The sequence below is a fragment of the Arachis duranensis genome, chromosome 6, assembly GCF_000817695.3.
Source record: "Arachis duranensis cultivar V14167 chromosome 6, aradu.V14167.gnm2.J7QH, whole genome shotgun sequence".
NCBI classification, from domain to species: Eukaryota; Viridiplantae; Streptophyta; class Magnoliopsida; order Fabales; family Fabaceae; genus Arachis; species Arachis duranensis.
The window spans coordinates 13223098-13245657 of NC_029777.3; the positions used below are offsets into that span (position 1 = coordinate 13223098).

The following is a 22560-nucleotide window of genomic DNA, read 5'->3' on the forward strand; positions in this document are numbered from 1 at the left end:
CCGTCGATGATTATTTAATACGTTTCAAAAATGCTAGAAGTAGATGTTATGTGACATTACCTGAAAGTGAGATAGTGAAAATAGCAACCATGGGGTTGGGGTTTTATATGCGTAGAAAATTGCTTAATGTGCATATTCCTGATTTGGCTCATCTGGCTGAAAAGGTTTGGCAAACTGAGCTTATGAAAAAGGAGAAAGAAAAACATAAAATTGAACAGAGGTCGAAGAGTAAACTGTTTACTCGAAAAGAAAAGGTTGCCTATGTAACCATGGAGTCCTCAGAAGAGGAAGTCGATTTCAAGACAGAAGTCGATTTGGCTGAACTTAAGAAAGGTCCTCCATATATTTGCTCTTTATTGAAAAAACTTTCTGGTAGTGAAAAGTCGAATGATTCAAAACTTAATAGTGGAAAGAAATATAGTTTTGATATCTCAAAATCTGATCAGATTTTTGATGTGTTGCTTGAAGATAAACAATTGGTTTTCCTGAGGGTAGAACTTTGCTTTCTGTAAAAGATTTAAAAGGAAAGCCTTATTGCAAATTTCATCAAGTAACAAGTCATTCGACTAACAGTTGTGTCCGTTTCAGGGATTTGATTCAAAAGGCAATCATGGAAGGACAGTTGAAATTTGATGATGGCAAGAAGGAGATGAAGGTTGATGTAGATCCCTTCGAAACTGATGTCAGTTATGTGGAACCCTGCTTTGGAATAAATATGGTGGGGATGTCTTATGACTTTGATGTGGCTCTTGACGATTTCGAGTCGCAAGTGAGATCTGTGTACCCTTCAACAGGGGTCGGTTTGTTGGACTTTTTAGTTCAGCAAAAGATCAAAGACCGGGATGTATCTCTGTGTCCACGGTGTAATGATGTTTTTGATGCTGAAGCAGCAGCAATTTTTGAAAAGGAGAGAATGAAGAAAGAATTGGCCCACAGAGAAGAACAAGCACGTCAGAGGCAACCATTTCGATGTGTGGAGGGTTCTAGTTCGAAAATATCTCAATATGACGTGACTACACCTTTAAGTCGATCTCAGGCTATAGGTGTTCAATGGATTAGGAACTGTCAAGAGTTCCAGAGACGTGATCACTTGTATCGATGTAATCCTCAATGGGGGCATCGAGCACTGTCTCAAAATCAGTATGCCGCTTATCGAGGGCGAGCCAGAGGATACCCAAGAGGAAGAGGTGGAAGGAGAAGTTTTAATCAGAATAAGAAACTTCAAATTGGTGCAGGAAAGGAAGCAAGCAAGGGGGTAACTCCTTTTGTGCATTCCAGAATTGTCTTCCCTTCTGATGGAGATACTTATCCTAAGGAGATTCCGTCACCAGCAAAGATGAAAAAAGGAAAGGCAGTTGTTCAGTCCTCTGGGGTTAACAAACATAAAGATGTTGATGTCGATAAGGAATACTTCGATGAATGAGATGATGATATGGTAGGAACAATTTCGATAATTTCTACTGAGTACCTTAGGGAATGCAAAAGTAATCCGGATGAGGATTATGATCAAGAGGATGAAGATGCTTTCTCTTTTATTTGCATAGAAGATGAGCCAGGTTTCTTTCCTAGCCCTACTGAGAGACAAATGTCTCATCTGCGTCCCCTTCACATTGTTGCTGTTGTGAATGGGTTCAAAATAAACAAGGTACGGATTGATGGTGGGGCAGCGATTAGTCTACTACCTGAAAGGATGCTAGAAAAAGTAGGGAAATATGTTGACAAGTTGGTCCTTACGAATATTGTTGTAACTGATTTTAGTGGGAATTCTACGCCAGTGAGAGGGCTGGTTACCTTGACTGTAAAGGTAGGGTCTTCGGAGAGACATTCTGTGTTTGTGGTGGTGCCATCAAAGGCTAATTATAATGCCTTACTTGGGAGAGATTGGATCCATGGAGTAGGTGTTGTACCATCTACAGTGCATCAGAGGTTGCTTCTATGGACTAAAGAGGGCAAACCTGAAATTGTAAAAGCAGATTCGAGTTTATATGTCATACAAATGCATGTCGATTTTAGGATATATAATCATAAATTGAAGCCTTTGAATGTTGATCGATCTCTGAATCCTTACAATTGTGAAGGGTGTTATTTAACTTTAAAAGGACTTTTGGTGAAGCTGCGTTATCTAGATATGCCTTTCGAACCAACAGGTTGGGATTATCTTTCTTAAAGACCTTGAATGCTAAACTATGGACCAGGTTGGGGAAGTTTTGGACTACCTGATAACTTTACGTAATTATTTAAAGAATTTCTAAGTTTTAGAAAATAAAGACGATTCTTCTGATGAAGTTGAATCAGATAGGATTAGTAAATATACTAGTTTGTAGTATGTTCGATTCGACACCCCAGTCGAATTTAGTTATGATTTTTCTATTACTTGTAATGAAACTTGTAATATGAGTCGGACTGTCGATTTAATAGCAGAGGCTCATTGTGTAGAAAATAAAAGTCGTGATGATTTAATCAAAGATCAAGTTTCTACTCTGTCTCATCATGCTATTGATTTTACTTTTGATTGTATTTATGATTTAGAGCCTTTGGGATTTGAAAAATATTCAATCGAAGATGATTATTATAAGGGGTTCGAATCTCAGGATCCTTTAGAAGAAATTAATTTGGGAACTCATAATGATGTTCGAATTACATATATTTGTAAAGATCTTATTGATCCTTTTCGAACTAATCTTATCAATTTATTACATGAGTTTAAGGATTATTTTGCTTGGGACTACCATGAAATGCCTAGTCTTGATCGATCATTAGTAGAACATCGATTAGCATTGAAACCCAATGCTCGACCTGTGAAACAAACCCCTAGACGTTTTGCTCCTGAAATCAATGTAAAAATTAAAGAAGAGATAGAACGCTTGATCAAGGCAAAATTTATTCGAATTGCTCGTTATGTGGAGTGGGTGTCGAATATTGTTCCAGTGATGAAGAAAAATAGAAAATTGAGGGTATGTATCGATTTTTGAGATTTAAATAATGCTACTCCAAAGGATGAATATTTCATGCCAATTGCGGATATGTTAATTGATTCTGCAGAAAGGAATGAAATCCTTAGTTTCATGGATGGTTATGCTGGATATAACCAAATTTTCATTGCGGAAGATGATGTGGCTAAAACTGCTTTCCGTTGTCTTGGAGCGTTGGGTACGTATGAGTGGGTAGTTATGCCTTTTGGTTTGAAAAATGCTGGAGCAACATATCAACAGGCAATGAATGCCATTTTCCATGAGTTTATTGGAAAATTTATGGAAGTGTATATCGATGACGTAATTGTCAAATCGATTTCTGTGAATCAACATATAGATTATTTAAGAAAAGCATTTTTAACTATGAGAGAGAAAGGATTAAAAATGAATCCTTTGAAATGTGCCTTTGGGGTATCGGCTAGAAACTTCTTAGGCTTTATTGTTCATAAAAAAGGGGATAGCTATCATAAAAATAAAGTAGATGCAATATTAGCTCTGTCTGCTCCCAAATCGAAGAAAGAAGTACAATCATTTTTGGGTAAAATAAATTATCTTCAAAGATTCATTTCGAATCTTTTGGATCGAACAAGAGTGTTTGCACCTTTAGTAAAATTAAGAAATGGTTCAAAATTCGAATGGACTATGGAACATCAATTAGCGTTCGATTCGATCAAAACTTATTTGGCTAAAGCCCCAATTATGGCGAATGTTCGTTCGTTTGAACCTCTGAAATTGTATATTACAACATCTGAAAATACTACAGGATGTATGTTAGCCCAAGATGATGAAAATGGGCATGAATGTGCTATTTATTACCTTAGTCGAGTCTTAACTGATATCGAGACAAGGTATTCTCCTATTGAAAAATTATGTCTATCATTATATCATGCTTGTATGAAGTTAAAGTGTTATATGGTGGCTAAATCAGTGAAAGTTGTAGCACAAACCGATGTTGTTAAGTATATGCTTAGTTTTCCTATGTTAAGGGGATGTTTGGGGAAATGGATGTTAGCATTAACAGAATTTGATTTGCAGCATGTCCCAGCAAAGGCTGTTAAGGGACAGGTCATTACAGATTTTCTTGTGGACAATTCGAAAGATCTGAATGACCAAGGGGCAAATATAGTTGATGTAGAGGTTAACTATTAGAAATTGTATTTCGATGGATCTAACCACAAAGATGGTGCAAGGGTTGAAATCCTCATTATTTCAATAGAGGGTATCCCGTTGGAATTCTTGATCGAATTAAAGTATCCTTGCTCTAATAATGTTGCTGAATATGAGGCTTTAATTTTAGGTCTCGAAATTTTAATCGGCAAATGAGCTTTAGAAGTTAAAAGTTTAGGGGATTCACAGTTGATTTTAAAGCAGTTGTCAAAGGAATTTAGATGTAATAATGAGATGTTACAAAAATATCTAGTAACTGCTTGGGAGTTGTTAACATCTTTTCAGAAGGTTTCTTTGGTGCATATCCCTAGAATTCATAATGAAATTGCTAATGAATTGGCTCAAATTGCTTTGAGGTATCGAATTGGTCTGGAAACTATTAAGAAATTATCTAGTATTCATCAAATTTTAGTACCAGCAAATGAAAGAGAAGTGCTGTGTATGGATGTATGGGAGAATTCTGATTGGAGAAAGCCTATTGCTCAGTATTTAAAAGATCCCAATATCACTGTCGACAGAAAAATAAAATTACGAGTAATGAACTTTGTTTTATTAGCCGATGAGTTATATAAAAAAAGGATCGATGGAAGTTTGATGAGGTGTTTGAGTCGAGAAGATCAGAATATTGCTTTGGGTGAAGTTCATAATGGAATCTGTGGTGCTCATCAGGCAGGAAAGAAAATGAGATGGGTGTTATATCGAAATCATGTATATTGGCCATCTATGATAAAAGATTGTATTGATTATACAAAGGCATGTCAAGAATGTCAAAAACATGGTTTGATACAACAAATTTCAGCAGCTGAACTACATTCAATAATAAAGCCATAGCCATTTAAAGGTTGGGCTTTGGATCTAATTAGTTTGATTCACCCTTCTTCATTGAAACAGCACAAGTTTATTTTGGTGGCTATTGATTATTTCACAAAATGGGTTAAGGTTATTCCGTTAGTAGAAGTTGGTCAAAATGAGATAATTGACTTTATCGAGGAAAATATTATCCATCGATTTGGAATTCCTCAGACATTAAGTACTGACCAAGGAACCATGTTTACTGGCCAGCGAATTAAAAATTTTGCGGCTTCGAGAAACATTAATATGGTTACTTCGACTCCCTATTATGCACAAGCTAATGGGCAAGTAGAAGCAGCTAATAAGATATTGATAAGCTTGATTAAAAAGCATATCGGGAATAGGCCTCGAACATGGCATGAGACTTTAAGTCAAGTATTATGGGCTTATCGAAACTCACCAAGAGGTTCGACAGGAACTTCACCTTATAAATTAGTGTATGGCCATGATGCAGTGTTACCATTAGAAATTAATTTGAATACTTTAAGAGTATCAAAACAGAATGATTGGCCAGTCGATGATTATTGGAATGCAATGTTTGATGAGTTGAATGAGTTAGATTCAGAGCGAATTTTGGCGCTGGAAAATGTAATTCGACAGAAAGAAAATGTTGCTTGAAGTTATAATCATCGAATTAAAGAAAAGTCTTTCAGGGCAAGTGACTTGGTTTTGAAAGTTATTTTACCAATGGAAAAGAAATCGAAATTCCTGGGTAAGTGGTCCCATAGTTGGGAAGGTCCCTTTCAAGTGATAGGGACATTTTCTGGAAATGCCTATCAAGTCAAAGATATTGAATCAGGAAAAGTGATTAATTCGATCAATGAAAAATATCTGAAACTATTTTATTGTTGGCAAACTTAAAAGTTCAACAACATATCTTAAAGTTCAGAAAGGATGGAAATCACTACAAAATAAAGCTGGAAATAAAAAAAAAGTTTAAGGTGCCAATAATTTAGCCAAATCAGAGCGCAGCTTTGTCCTTTTGTTTTCCAAGGTGGTCAGCATTTCAATCTGTTTGAACTTGTCAGCTTGAATTCCTTCAAGTTATTTCTCATATGCTTCCCACTCAGTGTCAATTGAGACAAGTTTCTGAATAAGGAGATGTTGTTCTTGTTGGGCTGCTGCTAGAGGTTTGGCGAGAGTGGCTCAATCTTGGCGTATTAGTGGCAAGTTGTTCCTGAATTTGAGTTAATTTTGCTTCAAGTCTTGCTTCTTCTTGATCATGAAAGGCTTGGATGGAAATAGCATGAGAGATCTTTAGATCGAAATCTTCACGGGAAACTTGGATTGGTTGGGCAACTGTAAGACAATTCTCTATTTTGGTTTTGGCTGTAACTTCCTCGTTTTCAGTTTTTTGGAGTTGAAACTGAGATGCAACACTATCATTGAGAAGTTGTTTAAATTCTTGGATTGAAGCAGAATGTGGTGTGCTAGTTGGCAAGTTAAAAGAAGAATTCAAGCAATCTTCCAAAAGTTTGTTGAGGATTGGATCATTAACCCATGTAGTAGGTGGATGATCCAAAAGTTTGATAAGTGATCGAAGTCGTTTCCGAGTGTCAGGATCTAATTTGATCAGAGGCTTTGATATAGCAAGTCTTCTAATTGCTGGTACAGGCACTAGTACTTTGTGTTCTTGAATAATTTTATTCAAAACAGAAGTCAAATCCTCCAAGATAGCACTAGTTGGAGTGGTAGGAACATTTGATGTCCCTGGTCTTGATCCTAGAGGAGTCTGGAGATTAGCCTGGGGGGAAGGATCAGGTTGCAATTCTGAAGGGGTTTCGAAAATTTTGGATCGAGAGGAATCAGAGTTGGTAGTGTCAGCGGCCTTAGAAGCAAAATCAGAATCTGGAACTGCTTGATTTTCTTCAGTAAAGGCAGCTTGATGATTTGGTGAGGATGACTCAAGTCTATGAGTTTCTTCTGGAGAATGCTGCAGGGGATTTGCCGTGGAATCAATCACTTGCGTTGATTGAAAAGCAGGTGGAAAAGCGGCTGGAATTGGTTGAGTAGGTCCTGTGAATTGAATAGAGTCATGTGATGTGGATTGTTCTTAACCATGTTGTTGTTGCGAAATTGATTGGCCAAGTGCTTCAATAGTTGGAGTCGGATGAGTAATATGGACAGACTAGTATAAAAGGTACACATCAGTTTTTGAGTTTAAACTTTATTTTGGACTAAATAAAATGTGTAGTAATGTGGAAGGGTGATTGATGAATTTTATTGAAAAGCAAAATTAAACCAGTACAGTAGTAGTGTGATGCAGCATCATGAGTATAATGAAGTAATAAACTAATGAAACAATGAGAATGTATAGAAAGGAAAAATGATATATTCCAGTAACATCAGCACCAAAGGGATATGACCATGCATTCTTCCAATTAATTGAACCTGTCAAGAATGTGAGAATAGAATTTAGCTGAGGGATTTAGTATAGGAGAGCAGAGGAAGGAGAATAGGGAATAGAAGGATATTGAATCCACAATTACGAGAGGGAACAAGAGAATACCACAATACGCTATCAAACATAATTCTCCAGTCTCCTATTAGTAGCTTTCACTCTTGTGCTCCTGCGTGGTCCCTGATTCGTAACTAACTCTGAATGGGTAGCATGGCCTTCTTTTACGTACCCAAGCCCACTAATATTCGTTACATTACCCCCCAGATCAACATCAACCTTGTCCTCAAGGTTGAAATCCGGAAAAGCACGGCAGAAGTTATCAGCAACTTCCCATGTCAATTCTTCCAGTGGACCTTCACCCCATTGTACTTGGAGCTGAAGAATCTCTTTGCCATCTTTAATCACCGTTCGCTTGGCTCGAACTGCATAAGGTTCTAAAACTGGACCCATTTCAGTGGTACGTAGAGGGAAAGGAAGGTAGTGAGTCTCTTGGTCACCACGAAATTTCTTCAGAGCAGAGATATGAAAGACATTGTGAATCTTTGCCTCCGGAGGAAGTGCCAACTTATAAGCCACAGCACTAAGCTTTTGCTGGATCTTAAATGGTCCAAAATAACGCATGCCCAATTTCTGATGCTTACGTAAAGTCACCAAATGTTGTCGATAGGGTTGGAGCTTTACTAAGGCTAAGTCACCCTCGTCCAATTCAACCTGGCGATGCTGCTTATCGGCATGGTACTTCATAAACTGTTGAGAACGAGTCAGATTGTGCTTCAGCTGCTCTAGAGTCTGGTCCCGTAGAGTCAACATTTCTTGTAAGGAAGGATCATCCGCATGGCAAAATTCATACCTAACCAGAGATGGCGGATCCCGACCATATAGAGCCTTAAAGGGGGACATCTTAATGCTATTATGCCAAGAAGTATTGTACCAAAGCTCTGCCCAAGGAAGCATATCCAGCCATCGTCTCGGGGTATCAAAATAAAAACACCGAAGGTACATTTCTTGCGTTTTGTTCAACACTTCACTCTGACCATCAGTTTGTGGGTGATAAGCGGAGCTCATGGCCAAGGTGGTCCCCTGTAGCTTAAAGAGGTGCTGCCAGAATTTGCTAACAAAGACTTTGTCGCGGTCCGAGACTATTGATTTGGGATAACCATGCAGCTTCACAACATGTTGAATAAAAGCCTCAGCAACACTCTTACTATTAAAGTCATTCTTAAGTGCAATAAAATGAGCTGATTTAGTAAGACGATCAATTACAACCAAGATCACAGAAAAACCATGAATTGGAGGCAAAGCTATAATAAAATCTATGCAAATATCCTCCCAAACTCTAGAAGGAATAGACAGGGGTTGCAACAATCTTGCTGGCAAGCTTGTCTCTACTTTTGCTAGCTGACAAGTACCACAAGAGAGGACATATTCTCGTATTTGCTGCTGCATCTTAGGCCAGTAAAATATGGAGCAAATGCATTCTACTGTTTTAGCAATGCCTGCATGCCCTCCCACAACACTATCATGGAATTCTTTCATGATGAGACCAATGAGTTTGCTGCTCTGTGGAACTACCACTCTGTCCCGCCACAATAAAATGCCCTACTGATAAGTATAGTTCTTGTCCGATACCGTACCAGTGGTGAACTGGTGTACAAGATCCTTAAGGAAGGTGTCCGTCGCAATCTCTTCCTTAAGACTCTGCAACCATTCAGATTTAGGCATTGACCATGCCGCGAGATAGGAGCGTGATAAAGCATCTGCGGCGATGTTCTCGGAGCCAGGCTTATAGTGGATTTCAAAGTCATACCCGAGGAGCTTATGCAGCCACTTATGCTGCTTAGGAGTGTGCAAATTTTGTTCAAGTAACGCCTTTAAACTCTGCTGGTCTGTGCGGATCACGAATTTCTTCCCCAACAAGTAGTGTCGAAACTTGGCAATCGCCTCAGTAATCGCATAGAACTCTCGAGTGTACGCAGATTGTTGTTGCATACTAGGAGACAACTTCTTAGAAAAGCAAGCTATGGGGTGCTTAGCTTGAGCCAGAACAGCTCCAATTCCTGAACCGGAAGCGTCAGTCTCAATCTCAAAAGGCAGGGCAAAGTTTGGTAATACTAACACCGGTTCAGAAGAAATAGCATGTTTTAGTTGGTTGAAAGCCAACTCAGCCCTATGGCCCCACTCAAATGCTTCCTTTTTTAGAAGATCTGTGAGTGGTGCAGCAATGGTCGCGTAGCCTTTGATAAAGCGGCGATAGTAGCCAGTTAAGCCCAAAAATCCATGCAATTGCTTGAGGTTTTGTGGCGGCTTCCAGTCAGTAACCGCCTCCACTTTGGCACGCTCCATGTGAACCCCATTGCCCGATATCGTGTGTCCAAGATAATCAACCTCAGATATACCAAACAGGCACTTAGAAAGCTTGGCAAACAATTGCTCCTGCTGCAACAGCTTCAAGACCAATTCCAGGTGCTGCAAGTGCTGATTCCAAGATGGGCTATATACCAAACTGTCATAAAAAATAAACCAATACGAATTTTCGCAAAAATGGCCTAAACACATCATTCATGAGGCTTTGAAATGTAACCGGCGCATTGGTTAAGCCGAAGGGCATGACCAACCATTCATAAAGACCCTGATGAGTTCGAAAAGCTGTCTTGAAGTGATCCTCAGGCTTGACCAGAATTTGGTGATAACCCGACCGTAAATCCAGCTTTGAAAAAACTGTGGCACCAAACAGTTCGTCCAAAAGCTCATCCACCGTGGGTATCGGAAAGCTATCTTTAATAGTGATATTATTCAGGGCTCTATAATCTGTACAAAAACGCCATGTGCCATCCTTTTTTCTTACCAAAAGGATTGGGGAGGAGAAGGGGCTCTTGCTATGTTGGATGATGCCTTCTTCCAACATGTCCTTGATCATCAACTCAATTTGGGTTTTCTGGTAATGCGGATATCGATAGGGGCGAGCCTTGACCGGTGCTGCACCCTGGACCAAGGGAATGCCGTGATCATGAGAACGTTGGGGGGGTAAACCTGATGGCTGGGCAAAAACTCCTGCATAGGTGTTGAGAAGCAAAATTAATTCCGGAGCCAAAGTTTCAGGGAGTTGCAGCTGTGGTATCAAGGACTCTTCGGCTGGTTACACCTCAAGAGTAAAAACTTCAGCTATAGAATCGGTACAAATCAAGCATCTGATGTGATGAAATTGAGCTTGCGTCGAGGTATGAGACTTTTCACCTTGCACCGTAACAATTGGCCATTATGCAAGAACCTGAGAAACGAGGAATCGTAATCAACAATATGAGCCTTCAAAGTCCTCAGCCACGTCATCCCAATCACTAAATCACCTCCAGCAACATGAAGAACAAACACATCAGGAATAGTCACTGTGCACCCACGCAAATTTACCTCCAAGGCTGGGATATAACCTTCCACTTCCAACACATCAAAATCACCTACCATTACTTTGATACTAGGAGCTGGCTCGATTGGAAGATTTAAGAATTTTGCAATCCGCGGCTGCATGAAGCTATCGGAGCTGCCGCCATCAATAAGGGCTTGAACTTCCAACCCATGGACATGAGCTTTAATACGAATCATCGCTGGACTAGAGGTGCCGTGCATGGCATTATAAGATAAATGGTGCCCCAAGACCTGCTGCTCCAATTGTGGCACAACTTCCCCATCACACAAAATCTCATCCATATTCACCTGTGGCTCTATATCATCCTCCATTTCAAGCTGGAGAGACATGAATTGGTGGTTGGTGCACTTGTGTGTGGCCGAGAACCTCTCATCACACCATAGCATAAGCCCTTCTCTCTTCTACTCTGGATTTCAAGTGGAGTAAGACGCCGAGTGGCATCTCGGTTTGAGGTCACAGGTGGGCATTGTGGTGGTGTAGGAAGGAGGGGAGGGAGGGATGAATGTGTGGTCGGTCGCGGAGCAGTGCCTGAAGCATGGGTATCAAATTGGGGACGATAGGAAGCCGGCCCTGAAGAGTGACGGGGATTGGGGTTAAATTTATCCTCATATAATCTCGCCAGAGTCACAGCACGCATCAAACTTGGGGACACTGGGCTTTCACCTCCCGCCGAATATCCGACCTTAAGCCACTAACAAAACAATCCCTAAGGGCGTCAGGGGGTTCAAGCTGAGTACGGTTAGCTAACGCAACAAATTCGGTGTAATACTCACCCACCGAAGCTTGCTGTTGCAACTTGAAGAGCAATTCCCTAGGAGATTCGAACAAGGAAGGTCCAAACTCAAGCTCAATCGCCCATTTGAGTTGCGTCCATGAGCGAAACTGGACAGCCATCTGTGACATCTGGAACCATGGGATGGCCGGACCTGACATTTGAAGCGCTGCCAAACCCACTTGCTCCTCATCAGGAACCTGGAAAAAAATCAAAATATTGATCCATGAAAAAAATCCAACCCAAGGCATCATTCCCATCGAATTTTGGTAGATCGAAGTTCACCCTTTGGGGCTGCAAGCCCGCACGAAATGGCTGGTCTCCAATTGAGCTCGCGCCATGTGAGAGTTCATGAGAAGGAGAGTTGGAGCGACGTGGAGTGTGAAGTAGTTGTGTGATGGAGGATTGAAGTGCATCAAATTTCAGATTCATCACCTCAGAGGCTCTGGCCCGCTCTGCTCGATTTTCCTCCGCCGTCGTCTCAATCATCTGGTAGAGCTTCTTAATATCGGCCTTCACGCCTTTCATTCTCGTGCCGTCGGCTACGGACATGGGCAATGAAAGCACTAATTGGAAGGGTGATTGATGAATTTTATTGAAAAGCAAAATTAAACTAGTATAGTAGTAGTGTGATGCAGCATCATGAGTATAATGAAGTAATAAACTAATGAAACAATGAGAATGTACAGAAAAGAAAAATGATATATTCCAGTAACATCAGCACCAAAGGGATATGACCATGCATTCTTCCAATTAATTGAACCTGTCAAGAATGTGAGAATAGAATTTAGCTGAGGGATTTAGTATAGGAGAGCAGAGGAAGGAGAATGGGGAATAGAAGGATATTGAATCCACAATTACGAGAGGGAACAAGAGAATACCACATTACGCTATCAAACATAATTCTCCAGTCTCCTATTAGTAGCTTTCACTCTTGTGCTCCTGCGTGGTCCCTAATTCGTAACTAACTCTGAATGGGCAGCATGGCCTTCTTTTACGTGCCCAACCCCACTAATATTTGTTACATAATGATTGTGTTACATGGGAGATTTTGGATTTGTGTCTTAATTGAGAACCAGAATCAGAGTCGGCTACATCTTCTGATTGGGAGGAGACAGTAGGAGTGTCCTTGTTGGCCTGCTCGCTCTCTTTAGAACTCTCAGTTAATGACTGTAGTATCAACTGATAAGAAATTCAGAGTTGAAAATAGTTAAGGAAATATGAATTAAGATACATCTTAAGTTAGAAAAGGAAGTTATGAAATTATTACCTTTCGAGAAGTCCTGGTAGGAGTTCTTCTACTTTTAGATGGTGGTGGTCGAGTAATTTCAGCTTTCCTTTTTTGAGTTTTTTTTTGGAAACTCTCAGCAACAGGAGTGGTTCGAATCACAGCTTGTTGAATTTCTTCTAAGGTACGGGTGTACCTAGAGTAGTGAGCAGCCCACCATTCGAAACAAGATTTGGTGATATAGAAACTATGTTCGTATATCATGAAATTGAAGCGGTCCCTACACTGCTGATTCTTTAAGAGGCAAGAATCGAAGTCCTCTTGAGTGGTTAAAGTGAAGTGGCAGAAAGGTTCATCATTTCAAGGTTGTGGTGTCGGGATGGCTTGAGATAATCCAAATTGTTTGGCTGTCATGTTTGGAGCATACGGGGTGATTTTGAATCTTTCCTTTTTGTGTAAAGGTAACCCTGTTGGTATTACTTGCAGAGCCAGTATGTTTGCCCGAATTCGATTTGCGAGTTCATTTGCTTCATTGGTGTCAGGGAAGGGTAAACGCTCCAACCAAGCAGGACTACGGTTGCGACGCAAGAAGGGAGTGAAATTGAGTTGGTTATTGTCAAAATCTTTGCAAGAATGGAGAAGGGAGAAAATAGCCCAAAATCTATCTTCATCTGATTCAGTATCTGGAAAATTTGGTTTGTATTCAGACAATCGAAAGTCATCAATGTATTGTTTGTCAGTATTACCACCTTCAGGTTTTGTCATGAAGTTTTTGAAAATGGCGTTAAGCCACATTGGAGGGGCCATAGAGGGCCTCCTGCACGGATGAGTTTGTTGTCTCAGAGGTCACAAACAAATTGACCAAACTCTTCGAAAATGTGTCCTAGAAGAAGTTTGGCCAGATTGAGGAATTTCCCTTCGTGAAGAAGAGTGGATAAAGGAAGATAAACTTTTGACATTTGGACGTTTCGAGAGCAGAATAAGATCGCATTCAACCAGTAAAATAAGAAGGCAACATGTTCATTATCAGTGATTTTTGTACCTTTCGCACCCATGTTGTGGACAATGAAGTCACTGTAGGAGGTGGTCAGAACTACATTGTACTGACGTTTTGACTGCATGTCAGGAGTACAGTTTGGAGAATTAATTGGAAGCCCTGTAATGGCAGCCACATCTAGAAGGGACATTCCCATCATTCCACATGAAAGGTGGAAATTGTTAGTCGTCTTATTCCAGAAACAGGTCACAGCCCCGATCATCCAAGGGTGTGTGGTAAGTGAGAAATGGGAGAGTTTTAGTAATTCATGAATTCCTGAAGATCTCTAATCAGCATTTTTTGTGGGCTCAATATGTCGATACCAGGCTGTGAAATTGTAGCCCCTATGACTAATCTTTGAATTATTCCTGAAAGTTTTTTGGTTGATAAAATGAGAAATGTTGAAGAAATGGCTTATCAACAAAGCTTCTCCTTTGGCACTGGGAAAGAAAGAGAGTTTTTTGTTCGCTTTTTCCTGAGATTCAATTAGTCCAAAGAAACAGTGTGTCTCGCCTCCAATGGTAAAAGGAATTAGCATTCTAGTGTCTTTAGATAACAGATGGGGATCGTCGATGACCTCGTCATTGACCTGGTTGAGAATGCGAAGAGTTGGCGGAGACGACGTTGTTGTTTCATGACCTTTTCCTTATCTTGGGTGGTGGTTTGGGAAGAAAAACCAGCCATTTTCAGTGAAGAATAAAGACTAAAGATTTTGTGAGAAAATCTTAAGGTGTAGAGAGAACTCATAGAATGATAGGGTTAAGGAAGTTTGAACAAAGACAAGAATGATGAATTTAAACACACTGTAGCCGTTACTAGAGAAGGAATATGAATAGAAGTAACTTTGTGGGGAAGGTGAGGTGGTGAGAGAGAGAACGCAAGCCTCGGGAGACGTGTCGAGTAAAACAGTAGTAATAGGATTTTAATGATAATTATTGTTGATTTAAAAACTGGTGTCTTTTGGATTAAGTGCTTTAATTTTCGATAATTTTGTCGAAAATAACCACATTAATCCAAAGGGGCAATTTGTTGATCGAAAAAATATTTTCGATACAAGTAAGATGAATCGAAACAAGTTGTATGGCCTTTTCGAGAAGATACAGGGTCGAGATGAAGTTGAAAGTAATCGGCTCTAATTTAGGTTTCGATTGTGCTGCCGATCGGAAAAGCCAAATCGAGTAAGAGTCTCGATTCGAAGAATTAGGAAGAGCTTTCGAAGAGCTGTTCGAGTGTTGATGGAAGCGGAAAATTCGTGGCTTTTATCACACGAGAAAAATATTGAAAATATCCACAATCACACAATGGAAACGGTTACCAAGAATGATTGCATTTCAAATTTGTGATTTTTCATTTAATTGTAATTAATTATAATCCAATTTACCGTTATGTAAGATAGTCTATAAATACTGTGAAGTGTTAGGGAATAAATGTTGGAACTTTTACTCAGAAAAACACTCTAAGCATTCTCACATCCCAGCGAATCCTTGAGATTGCAATCGAGTTACACTTTCTGTAAGGTTCCTTCCACGTTCTTCTTTCAATTTAAACTTTATGTAAATTTGACTTTTCAATTAACTTTATTTACAAAGTATTCTTTATGTTCATCTAATTTATCTTTCTGCGTTTTCGTTCTTTATGTTAAAGTCTTTTAATTTAATCGAAAACATTGTTATTATTTTTTTTTTAATTTTTATGCAAATCTGTCCATTTACCATTTATTTAGTTTTCAAAACTTTAATTTTTAAATCGCATTTTATCAATTTACAAATTTATTTTATTTTATTGTCAAAATTTATCTAATCAAAGACGCTTTGATACACTTCTAAAAAACAGGTACTCGCACAAAGAAGTAAATTTTGCTCCCAAACCACTAGATATCGAACCACCATCGATTTGCAAAAAATCGACAAAATACATACATAAACCACCTTGAACAGTTAAATACATGCAAAATCCTACAAAACAACCGAATAAAGAGAAATATCTAACATCACTAACTATTAAATACTTCTTTCTATACAGAATGAAGAGAATGCCTAAGGTAGTAGGCAGCATACCTTTCAAGTCTGTTCTTTGAAAATAAAATTAGTAGTCTCCAAATCAATCTGTCAATGAAGGAAGCAATTTCTTCCCATTAAATAAATAATGCAAAAAGTAGTTCATCAAAAAAATATTTGGATGTTGATATCTAAAATTATAAATGATATCATTATACATAGAACCAAATTAATCACAAGAGCTTAAGTTGTGCACGGAATCCGTGCCCTTCTCTCTTTCTTTCTCTCTATTCTATTCTTCTCCCTCTCTTAGGTTCTGGGAATCCAAATTCGAAACCCTAGAAGTTCAGCTTCCAGAACCTGACAATTCCCCTAACGGAACCCTAGATTTTCTCAGCATCCTGATCAAATTACTCACCCAATCGAGTTCACATACTCTCTAATCCACGCCCCGAATTTCCCATTCCCAGTTCGTCTCCAAACCCTCGATCGGCGTGAATTTCCGAACAATTCGATCAATTTAGCTACCGTGGCTCTCGCGCATGGGTAAGATTCTCCGAGAAACCGGGAAACCGTCCTCCAGTACTGCTTCGCCGTCATCGTCTTCAGCTCCGGCAACGACGTCGTCTACGTCCGTGACCGAAACAGTTAGGGGGTCTCATCATTTCAAGATCACGGGGTATTCTCTCTCAAAGGGGATTGGGATTGGGAAATACGTGGCCTCGGATACGTTCTCGGTTGGTGGGTACGATTGGGCGATCTACTTTTACCCTGATGGAAAGAGCGTTGAGGACAATGCCACCTACGTTTCTCTCTTCATCGCTCTCGCCAGCGACGGCACCGACGTTAGGGCGCTTTTTGAGCTGACCCTTTTGGATCAGAGCGGGAAGGAGAGGCACAAGGTCCATAGCCATTTTGAGAGGACGCTCGAAAGCGGGCCGTACACGTTGAAGTACCGGGGTAGCATGTGGTATGCTAAATTTTATGTAATTTGAGTTCTAGAGCTTGAAGTTTATTGCATCTATTTATTTTGATTGATGCTGTTGTTACCAATTTATGTTATCTGATCATTTGGTATGCGTTTTATATGCGTGTGGAGAAGGTTTAACTGTGTGACTGGCTTTTTGTGTTGATGTTGTGGAAACAGATAATGGAATAATAATTTGAGGAAGAGGAAGAGGTGATTCTCATGTTGTTTTATGAGTAATTTTGTGCCATTTGAAACAATTACTTCGATGATATGCAAATTTGTCACGTGTATGATTATTTGTAGGCATTCATGTTATGGGAGCTCTTGGGGACTAGTTGGTTTTTATTTCATTTCATGTTTCTAAGTTTTCTCTGCTTTTGGGGTTTGAGTCTTATGGAGGAAATAGTGTAACAAGATTTTATTTCTTTTACTGTCTTATTCCCTTTTAGCTCATAAAATTATGATATAGAAAACACTAAAAGTGAAATAAAAAACAAACAGACCCTTGTCTTCTCTCTGTGTTATGAATTTATTTGTCTCAGTTGTGGTTTATATGCACAAGAAGACCATACACGAGGTGGTTACAGGAGACCTACGTAGACATGATACATGATAGAGCGCAATGACATCGTTTGGTCTATATCGCCAACCCCACTAGGTGGGATAAGGCTTTGTTGTTGTTTTGTTGTTCTGGTTTATTTGCACCCATGCACACAAAACTTTTTGTCCTAAAGCCAGTCCAAAGAGTTTGTTAAATGCTGATTGGTTGTCTGATGCTGTGTGTTTCAGGGGTTACAAACGATTCTTTAAGAGAACGGCTCTAGAAACATCTGACTACCTTAAAGATGATTGCCTATCTGTGAATTGTAGTGTTGGTGTGGTGAGATCACACACAGAAGGCCCTAGAATCTATTCTATAGGAATTCCTCCATCTAACATTGGTGAGCAATTTGGTCAACTACTGGAAAGCGGAAGAGGAACTGATGTGAGTTTTGAAGTGAATGGAGAAATTTTTGCGGCCCATAAATTGGTACTAGCTGCACGATCACCCGTTTTCAGAGCCCAACTTTTTGGTCCTATGAAAGATCAGAATACTGATTGTATAAAAGTTGAAGATATGGAGGCTCCAGTCTTTAAGGCATGAGTAAATGCTGTTTTGCTATTCTTTTTCAATTTGCTTTGTGTTTCTGCATGCTTGGCAAATATGGTTTTGGACATCGGGGTGTTTTCTTTTTGGGGGGGGATGTACATATGCTTTGGGTTAAGGTCTGGGACTCCGGGTTTGTGTATTATTGTAAGCTGTGAAATGTTTTCTGCAGGCATCACTTCATTATATGTACTGGGACACACTACCTGATTTGCATGAGCTAACTGGACTGAACACAAAATGGGCAACTACCTTGATGGCTCAACATCTGCTAGCGGCAGCTGATCGGTATGCCTTAGAGAGGCTTAGGCTGATGTGTGAAGCAAGTCTCTGTGAAGATGTTGCAATAAACACTGTGGCTACGACTTTAGCTTTAGCAGAGCAGCATCATTGTTTTCAGCTGAAAGCAGTCTGTCTCAAGTTTATTGCAACCTCCGAAAACCTCAGAGGTGTGTATTTTCTTCCATGGATTTCTACTGCTCTGCTCACAAATATTAGAATAAATAACTAGATTATTAGGAATTGTAAATCGTTGTTCCGCTATAAAAGTTAAAATTTATCAGAAATATAAAACGTTTGAGTGCAGAGATCATTGATAATAGTAAGCAAACACCTCATAAAAGGGTTTGCAAGCTTCCTAATGCCGGAAATTATTTTGTTAATTTAATCTGGATTGATTTGAATAGAAATATTGATCCACCTTTATTTCTTAATAAACTAAAGTATTTTCCCCCGTTTGGGACTTTCAGCCGTGATGCAAACTGATGGGTTTGACTACTTGAAGGAAAGTTGCCCTTCTGTACTGACAGAGCTACTGGAGTATGTGGCTAGATTCACTGAGCATTCGGACTTGATGTTCAAGCACAGGAATGATGTACTCCTTGATGGCAGCGACATAAATGGGAGGCGGGTGAAGCAAAGGCTTTATAATAACTAAGTCTGTGTACACTGTACTCAACTCGAATTGCTCTCTGTAGAGTCTTCTTTCACTCTCCCTTTTTTAAAAAGGATAGCGAGATAAGCTTTATAGGATTTAGAGTCAATTTTTAATTCTTAGCTTATTCATGTGTATGAGACGTAAATGTAATGTAATCTGTGATAGTGTTGTACTATCAATGCTCCGTTTGATTGTGTAGTCTTCTGTAATGCCTTCAAGTTCGTTTTCGTTTTCGTTGAAAGAAACGTGTCTGAAAGTAGTGATCACTGATCAGTCAGCGTCTGTTCAGAGTTCATGCATTCTTTTACTGTTATCATCTTAGAGACGTTAGAAAGGTATCCTCTGACGAAATTCTCCCTATCTTTCCATTTAGCTATGGCGATGATGTTGCCAATACCTCTTTTTTATGCGTTCTTTATTGAAAGCCACCGTATCAACGCGTGCCAAGCATCTTTATAGCAATACCTTTTGTGTTTGTCCGTTATCATGATTGCTATGTTTCTCAACTAATGATTAATGGGATATAAACAAAACTTTTACGCAACACAGAGTATTTAAAACAATAAATCCCTTATTTGTTTTACTCTATTTGTAATCGATCTTGAAGGTCTCAAGTGCAAATAAACATCAATACAATTGCGTATTCACTCATGGGTCATGGCTCATGTTATTTTGTATGTTTTTTCCCCCTTACGTTATATTTTCATGTTTGTAAAACACTTGAACCAATTTAAAACATTACAAAAGAATGAAAGGGTTAAAATATTTTAAATAATATAGGATTTAATTTCTATACTATGACTATGTGACGTAATTATACTTGGTAGTTAAATAATAAAAATGTAAGTGTTCCGGACGTGAGATTAGGATTACCTCTCATAGTGGTCGAACCTGAATTTATAGATCAAAATACAAAGCTGCAGCAAATCTTCTTGTTTTAGGTCGACATCTTTTGGGTCGGCAGCTCCACATGGGTGGAGGTGTACCTGCAAAAGATTCCTGATAATAGAGTTAATATAGTCTAAGAGATATTAGGATTAGAATTAAGATTAGACGTGATATTTTGGGCTTGTATTAAGCCTATATTTATAGAGTTTGAAGAGAAATATGTAAAGATTCGAAATTTTTTTTTGTAAAATATATGCGGAATCTTGTGTGGATACGATCATATAATTGGACTATGTCTTTTATGGGCCGACATGCTCGAGTTATGAAATCAGATATAGTCGAGTTAAACACTAAATTGGTCCCTGAGATTCACAAAATGCATCGATTTAGTCCCTGACTTTCCAATTGCACTAATTAAGTCCTCCAAATTGAAAAAAAAATGCATCAACGTGGTCCCCCTAATATTTTTCTGTCAGATTCCTTGCCGACGGGAGTGACGTGGCTAATGAGTGCCACGCTGGAGTGTCTAAAACGACGTCGTATTGGGTTTTGGCGCTAAACCCATTAATAGACGACACCGTTTCAAGTAAGCATCTACAAAACTTTCAAACCCCCCCCTCTCCCACTATTCAAAGATCACTTCGTCTTCTTCACCTTCTGCGAACTGAAAGCACCAAATCCTAGCATTCTAGAGTCCTGGCGTGGCTTTTCAGAGTAAAACAATCTGGAGTTCAGAGGAACCTGGTCATCGTTAGCTGAAGATCGGTGAAGGAAGGAGTAAAGATTCTGCGTGGAATCCCCTGTGACAGAGGTAGGCATGCAGAATAGTAGATAGTTTTGTTCTGTTCTACGTAGTGGTAAGGTATCCATCATTATGGATTTTACTTGGGAAATTGGTGTAAATTGATGGGAAACCATGGATGCTATGTTAGTAGCTAGGATTTTTTGCATTGGGTGGTGCGAGTAGGGGTTATCGGAATACTCTGTTTTCAAACCGAAAATATGGACATTTATATAATGGCATAGTGACTGCAGTAGTTGTTAGTTAGGAAATTTGGAATATGATCTGTTGGTATTTGCTGATTCTATATTTTAGTAAAAATGTTGTATATTTTTTTTTCGATACAGATGGAGAGGTTGCTGGATATAATGTTTCATCATGGGGGAACCTTTAAGAAGAATGTTGATGGGGAGTTATTTTACTCACCTGACAATAGAGCTTGCTTAGGTGATTTAGATGAGGATACACTTGATGTCTTCTTCGTCATGAACTATTTCAAGGAGTTGGGTTATGACAAGGTAGTTGAGTGCTGGTGGCTGGTTCCGGAGAGGAGTTTGGAGGTTGGATTGAGAGCTCTGTCCACTGATGATGAATTAAGGGAGATGTGCTTACATGCACAGAGGAATGATGGTGTAGTGGATGTTTATTTCAAACATGGAGTTTCGACACCTAAACTGATGGAGGGGAAAGAAGTTGTTCTGTGTCTGGATTATATTCAAGAAGAGGAGGCTGGTGGTGACTTAAACAAGAAGAACACCCCTGAGGAGACCTTAAATGAGATGCCACATGACAAATGTGATCCTGACCCAGTTCCTCCTACTCTAATCCCCATTCCAAACAGTCCAACTGCAATTCCAATTCCTGCTAACACCCTCACCACAAGACCTATCCATGATGACACCAAGTCAATGGCTGATCATGAGAAACCCATACTCCATCATATACCCAACCTAACATCCACTACAAAGCCCAATACAACCCCAACTATCAAGCAGAATCCAAAACCCAAGCAGAACCAGAAGCCCATGAAAATCCAACCAAAGCCCAAGCCCAAGTTTACTTCAAAATCTAAGACCAAATTTAACCCACCTAAAAGAATCACAAGATCTCAGGAAAGGGGATTAAGGAGTGCTAACAAAGGGAAGCAAACTTCTCATGTGGATTTAACTGCAACCAGATCAAGCAGTGATGAAGGGATTTCAGAGGATGACTCTTATGTCCCTATGCAAGAGGCCAGCTCTAGTAGTGATGATGAGTTGGTTACACAACCAATTAGGAAAGAGGTCAAGAAGGTTCAGAAGGCCTCATCCATGGCCAAAGAAAAGGAAAAGTTGTATAAAGACACTATTATGCAAGATGATGATGCAATTGTGGCAGACTTATCTGATGTAGAGGTGGACCTTGGTTTTTTAGGAAGTCCAGGAGACGGATTGATGTATGATGCTCTTGACCCGGGTGCAGAATCTGATGGTGCCAATTCTTGGCACTCGGAGGAGATGAAGACTCCTCCTAATTTTGAAGATGAATTGGAATCTGATGGAGAATCAGATGAATTTTCAATCATCCAGGAGGGCCAGAGATTTGGTGAGTTGCAAATGCAAGTGGGAATGAAGTTTAATACTAAGCAAGACTTCAGGGATGCTGTGCGAGAGTTTACCATTCAGGAGGGTAGGAGGATTAAGTTTGTGAAGAATGACAATGTGAGGTGTAGGGCAGTGTGTCAGGTAGAAGAGTGCTCCTGGGTTGTTTACGCCTCAAGGGATCATGAGGACTCTTGCTGGCAAATCAAGATTTTTTATGACGATCATACATGTTCGAGAGAGAATTCTAATAGGGCTGTAAACAGAGCTTGGCTGGCAAGTAAGTTGGTCAAAAAGGTTAAAAAGTATCCGAACTTCAAGCAATGTGAGTCTGCAACATACTTTAGGTCAAAGTGTGATCTCATCTTGCATAGGAATTCATTAGCACGAGCCTTGGCTGATGCAAGAAAT

The 22560-nt window shown here is 39.5% G+C and overlaps 1 protein-coding gene across 1 annotated transcript; it reads left to right on the forward strand.

Annotated features, from left to right (window-relative positions):
• The first annotated feature begins 15992 nt into the window (after positions 1-15992).
• Positions 15993-19260, forward strand: LOC107492835 (BTB/POZ and MATH domain-containing protein 2). Its single transcript, XM_016113884.3, has 4 exons — positions 15993-16816; positions 17606-17954; positions 18136-18412; positions 18713-19260. The coding sequence occupies exons 1-4, from the start codon at positions 16389-16391 to the stop codon at positions 18898-18900; spliced, it is 1242 nt and encodes a 413-aa protein (XP_015969370.1). The 5' UTR covers positions 15993-16388; the 3' UTR covers positions 18901-19260.
• Positions 19261-22560: the final 3300 nt, after the last annotated feature.

Coding starts and splice junctions, on each gene's coding strand:
- LOC107492835 (XM_016113884.3), top strand. CDS start 16,389: ATGGGTAAGATTCTCCGAGAAACCGGGAAACCGTCCTCCAGTACTGCT. Junction 16,817..17,605: donor AAGTACCGGGGTAGCATGTG/GTATGCTAAATT, acceptor TGTGTGTTTCAG/GGGTTACAAACGATTCTTTA. Junction 17,955..18,135: donor TGGAGGCTCCAGTCTTTAAG/GCATGAGTAAAT, acceptor TGTTTTCTGCAG/GCATCACTTCATTATATGTA.